Source organism: Macrobrachium rosenbergii, chromosome 54, assembly GCF_040412425.1.
Source record: "Macrobrachium rosenbergii isolate ZJJX-2024 chromosome 54, ASM4041242v1, whole genome shotgun sequence".
Taxonomy (NCBI): Eukaryota; Metazoa; Arthropoda; class Malacostraca; order Decapoda; family Palaemonidae; genus Macrobrachium; species Macrobrachium rosenbergii.
In genome coordinates this window covers 42,084,040-42,090,039 of record NC_089794.1, presented here as the reverse complement: position 1 = coordinate 42,090,039, position 6,000 = coordinate 42,084,040, and the positions used below count along the sequence as shown (strand labels likewise).

The window sequence follows — 6,000 nt, the reverse complement described above, 5'->3', positions numbered from 1 at the left end:
CTCTGAGTTTTTATTCCATTGTCTCCTGGTCTACCAACTGGTCCTCTTCCATCCATCACCATTGGTGGTGTAATATCCCCCTCCATACATTCTATGGACCTTACCTGTTCTAATTTTCTGGATTTGATGATACTCAAGTTCAACGGTTGTTTTGTCAGGTTTCTACATTAGTAGTTATGACGTCGTCTTTCATGTTGATATTCACAAATACCGTAAAATCTGTGATTATTGTAAGCTTTGCCTAAGGTTTTTCCACCAGTATAGATTCAGTGTTAGATTGCGTTGTATTCTCTTTCTTTTTATCATTTGAAGCATACTGTAATTACAGTCCATCAGCAATCGAAACGTATATTTTACAGGATTTTAACTGAAATTAAATAACTTCGAGACGAAAGCAAATCTCGAATTGTGATATTTAAAGCGCAGTGAATCTGGTCAGTAAATAGAATACTAGACCCCAGTAGCATACTGGCACCCAAGACTATCACTGAAACTTAAACATACCTTAGGAGTCTGGTGACGGTGGCGGTAGATAAAATTGAGGACCGAAAGTCCAAAGTGGCGAGCTAGAGTTAAAGGGTAAAAGATGAACGGAGGTACCGATCCTTCTTTCTAAAATACCAAACTGTATGGAGGAGCTAATGACGAACGTTATCGGTCTGGTGTAAAGGGCAGTTTCTGATCCTCGTGAAGGTAACCGTGGAAAAGCTGGTAATACAATCCACAGTTAAAAGATCTCCGTAGGGGTTAGTGTCGTCAGTGCACCTCATGCGGTGCAATCTAGGCATTGCTTAAGGGTCTTCGTAGCGTCCCTTCGGCCCCTAGCTGCAACTGCTTTCATTCATTTTACTGTACCTCCGTTCATATTCTCTTTCTTCCATCTTACCTTCATCCTCTCCTAACAATTGATTCATAGTGCAACTGCTTTGAGGTTTCCCTCCTGTTACACCTTTCAAACTTTTACTGTCAATTTCCGTTTCAGCGCTGAATGGCCTTAGTTGCCCCAGTGCCTGGCATGTATGCCTAAAATCTATAAATCAAACAATCAGTATAAATCACAGATAAACGCTATCCAGTTTTCAGTAACCTTTTAGGAATGATTACAAACAGGACCTATTTCTAAGATCATAACTTTGGGTTTGAGTCAGCTTCCTACTTACATTTATGTTGAAGTCTCCAATGGCTGCAATTTTGGTTTCGGTCACCCCTTCAGATTCTCCATCCCTTTCTTCGGTAATTAGATTTGAAATGAGAATATCTTTCTTTAAGTTGATCTCCAACAACAGGATCTTTCTTTGCACAGTTCTTGCTATTATTCTTCCTCTGAAGAATAATATATCATGGTTTCTCGTATTATATAACGTGTGTAAATTCGTACGAATACTCTAGGTTTATTTTATATGTTAATATCTTGTAGAGCTCTGTAATTAGGAGTCTTTATAGGGTGATCTGTATGTAGTCATGCCATTTTTTTGGATGAGAGAGAGAGAGAGAGAGAGAGAGAGAGAGAGAGAGAGAGAGAGAGAGAGAGAGAGAGAGAGAGATTCCACGACTGTATCTGAGCAGTTGCCGTAGCTGTTTGGTAACGAATATTCTTTGCACATTTTGTTCCAGGTCCTGAAGATGTTCAGCATAGGCCTAAGGCCTGTGTGCGGCAACCCATTTGAGGGCCACCACACAGTGTTCGTAACCCTTCCTGGCCGCGAGGAAGAACAGTCTATAACTACAACGTCACCTATATGGTCAAATCCTTATCTCCAGGATGACGTCGATGAGGACAGCACTCATCCTCCTCCGGTACATAACGAGTCACCGAGGTCGGCTTTGTTAGGTGTGCCCAATCAGGAGCGCCAGGTGAGAGAGCGTTGTTTTCAGCAAATGGCTTGCGTCATTATCCTTCATCAGTTTCTTCTGCTTCTTGATACTTGCAAGTTTGTTGTCAGAGTTAGAGATCAGCTCTGCAATGTATCTCTGATAAAAAAACGATTGTTTTTACGAACTTCTTGCATAATTTTCATTCACAATAGTTTCTTATGTTCGTTTTTGCTAGTGGCAATATGCTGCCACAGAAGTGAACAATAAAATGTTCCTCGGTGATTGTTATAAAATGTAGGAATTTATATAAAAAATTTTTATATTTCAAATATACACCATATAAACTCTTTTCAGAATAAATGATAAATGTTCCGATTATGGTTTTTGTCTTCGTTTATGACACCTCACAATATAATTAGAATAATCCGGAAAAAATAGATTCTCAGAGTCTCTTTTAGCGTGAAGGTCTATTTCTACTAATGCTTCTGAGAAAGTATCTTATCTCTTTGTGTGAGAGTTTTCTATGCTTAAGCTTACGAGAATATCATTGCCACAAGCCATATAGTGTCCTTCCAACATTTTTATATTTGTTTATTATATATCTGTTTGCTGCGTCGAACTTATCACTTAAGTATAGGCCTGTTACTGCTGAATCTTTTAGACAGAGATTTTGCTAAAATGATTATGGGAGATGAAGTTCAACCCTAATAAAATTCAAAGTATAATTGTTGTCAGGTCCAGGACACTCGGTCCCCTCCACCCTGGTCTTTTCTAGGACAATATTTCTTTCAAAATTCATTCAAAATTCTAGTCGCCATTCTTAACTGCAAATTCAATTTTGAGAAACATCAGGTCTATCTCTTTCTCAATCGCATAGAATATTGGTATCGTGCGAAAGTCTTTCTAGGTTTTTGAGCTGTCTAACCTGAGGAAAAATCAAGGCTTTTGTTCTTCCATGTTTTGAATATTGTTCCCCTGTTCACTATTCAGCAGCTAACTCGCATCTTAAATTTTTGGCCGAAAACTTGAGTTCTATTAAATTTCTTATCCCAGATCTTGGTATTAATATCTGGCATAATCGTTCAGTTAATCTTGCTTTTTCCTGTGTGAGGTTCATAACCGTTACAGTTTTTTTTTTTATATAAACCTTATTTCAGTTGTGGCCAAGTTTTAGAATGGTCTACCTAATTCTGCAGTTGTATCTTTATAACATAGTTCAACTCGGTGCCAAATGCTTATTGTTGAGCAGGCTACCAAGAGTCTCACTTCATAGTTTATTATTTGTCTTGCGTATATTATGCTGTTACTTATCTTATTCGTTTATTACACTTCAGTTTCCTTTTCTGCCCTTGGTGCTTTCCCTGTTGGGACCTTTGGGCTTGCAGCTAAGTTTGCAGCTTTCCTTGTAATAAAAAACAATAATCATTTATTTATTTATCTGTTTTTATGCATTTGCCTATGGAACGAAGGAGAACTATTTATTATGAAAATAATTTATGAGCATTCAGTTATCGAAGGTAAACATAGCGAATTAAGTCTAACTGACTGATTGATTGTGTAAGTTTTCTGGTGGAACAAATACCAGGGTCACAGACGCAGTTTAATTAAGAACAGAAAGAAAGACTCTTTATAGACTACGATTATGAGTCTGATTTCCTGCCAGTATCTGACATTCAAGATCAAAATTCGATCTTTCTTAGGGCTACAGTAACCTTCCAAAATTATTGTCTAAAGGCGACATCACTTTGTGTCTACTCAAACCAGCATGTAATCAGAGAATAAAATTTAGCTGTGTATGTAATGTTTATCTCTGACTGAATTTTTTCATTTGCAGCATGTTCAGTAGACTGGGTTTTGTATTTCGCTCGTTTTAGTTTTCTGTAAAAGAAAACTATTAAGATGGCTTTGTCTGTCCGTCCACACTTTTTCTGTTTTCCTCTGATCTTAAAAACTACTGAAGCTAGAGGGCTGCAAATTGGTATGTTGATCATCCACCCTGCAAATCATCAAACATACTAAATTGCAGCCTTCTAGCCTCAGTAGTTTTTATTTTATTTAAGGTTAAAGTTAGCCGTGGCTGAAAGTTTCATGGGCCGCGGCTCATACAGCATTATAAGCTGTACAGAAAACTCGATTGCTCCGAAGAAACCTCGGAGCATTTTTTATTTGTTTTTTCTTGAACCTTATTTCCCTTTATTTTTACAATGCCTGTCTCTTAGGCGGTAACAAACAGTGGTCAGGTCAGCACCAGCCACAAAGAGCCCCTAGACGTACTTAATTTTGACTTTTGAAAACCTTATGTAAATGTTTGCAAGTCTTAAGGGAGCTTTTTGTCTTAGTGGAGTTTTTTTTTTATTTTCGCTGCCAATGGTTCATTCAAGTTATCGGAGAGTGGGTGACTCTCATGATATCAAGGTAGAAAAATAGAGGAAATAAGAAATGTCTATTTCTTATGATATATTTTAGGACAGAGCTTCAGTGAGTTATCAGAACGTACCAAAGTTTTTTTGAATGTCTGGTAATATGTTAAAGTTGGTAAGATAGGGCAATTGAATAAAAGAAGCCAAATTAAAGGACATATTTTGTCTCTGCTTTTATTTTCTAGATTTAATTTTTTGGCAGCGTGTTCATTTCTTTCTATGGAGACCTTTACGGTGCTTTACCCATATAATCATGAGCACATTACAAATAATAATACAGTACTAACAATAATTTACTATAATAATAATGAATTTTCTTTTTATTGCAAGTTACAGGTCACTTTCTTAGCGGACGACCGCGAGGCGGCTTCTCGCATTCAAGAGCTCATGACACCACAACCGGACAAATCAAAAGCGCTGGAGCACGACCAGCCTCTGTTCCCAAACACCCGCAAGGGCCCAGCAGTCGTCAGCACGACTGTGCAGAGCCTGCGGACGACCTCCGAGGGCGCAGAGAATGTTGGACGCACCGAAAATTACCAGGTTTCTTCTGGCGTCACAGAGTCGCACACTGACCAGCTGACAACGAGGGCCAGGTCAGAGCAAGAGGTAAGATAAATGGGTCATCTTCCCTGAATATTGGTTCTGTTTCATTATTCATGAGGAAACTCCTCTCTCTCTCTCTCTCTCTCTCTCTCTCTCTCTCTCTCTCTCTCTCTCTCTCTCTCTCTTCTGATGTCTATGTCGATTTCCTGAGCATTTTCCTGTGAAAGATGGAGTTTTAATATCATCCACCTCATCAAATAAAATCCCAAAATTTTAGGTAAATTTCTCTCTTTCTCAAGTTCTTCTGTGGGTCTGTTTCAAACAAAACGAAATATGAAAAATAAAGTCGTGTATCTTGATAGCCCAGAGTATGGAAGAGGTACGTTTTTAGTGCAATGGTATAGCTGAATTGGCATTCAGTCTTACCGAGTCTGCTAGGTATTTGTTTTCATATCTCACAGTTGTATTATTGTATTACGGGTGCACTTTCCTGCGGGAATTGCTTAATTCTCTGTAAAGTGATATAGATGAGTCGTTAAAGTTCTTGTAAAAGCTAATTCTCTGGGCGATCAGTTATCCCAGGTGATGGCTAGATATAACTGGTTGTCTGCCCAGTGCAGAGTGGCACACTCAAACTGACAGTATCTATGATTTTCATACTCGAGCTGCAATGGTTTTCACTTACGTTGCTTCGTGTAAGACGCATTGACGTTTTTAATTGCGTAAAAAAAGAATTTTTCTGAGTCGAAGCTAGACAATGTCAACTTTTTTAAGTATCACCATGCTCCGTGTTCGAGTGGCTGCACTGTCTGTATGTTGTTCTCTGTTGTGACCAGGCACAGGGCAGCAAATAAGCAGACAAGGTGTCATCCTGACAGCGCACGTCAGCTGCTGAACTTGTTATTTCTCATTTCTCTTCTCCTGATATGTTTGTTTGACCCAGTGGGATAAATCGAAGATAAGTCTGTTCAACGGATGAGCTTCATAGTAGGTGCTCAGTAGACCTTCAAAGCTTTGCTTATGGTTGAATTCCAACGCTGCTGATTATAACTTCAAATTGTTAGGTGCACTTTCATAAGCAAGGTAATAGAGCAATTCTCCCGTGTAATGAGGTCACAGAGTCTATACTGTTCAGACGAGCAATGCACATTAGGTTCGATTCCTATATAGCTTCACTATTACCCCGTAGGGAGGTAGTGCCATTAGTGCACCTCGTGTG

The 6,000-nt window shown here is 38.8% G+C and overlaps 1 protein-coding gene across 4 annotated transcripts in view; it reads left to right on the top strand.

The window, feature by feature from the left end:
* The window catches only part of LOC136835024 (uncharacterized), a 39,950-nt gene that overhangs the window by 11,864 nt on the left and 22,086 nt on the right, over window positions 1-6,000 (top strand). For 2 of the 4 annotated variants that reach the window (XM_067098085.1, XM_067098084.1), the window contains exons 3-4: window positions 1,615-1,854; window positions 4,566-4,844. In XM_067098085.1, coding sequence (XP_066954186.1) covers window positions 1,615-1,854; window positions 4,566-4,844 — 519 coding nt within the window. The remainder of the gene's footprint in view (window positions 1-1,614; window positions 1,855-4,565; window positions 4,845-6,000) is intronic. The other 2 variants (XM_067098086.1, XM_067098087.1) reach the window with 1 other exon arrangement.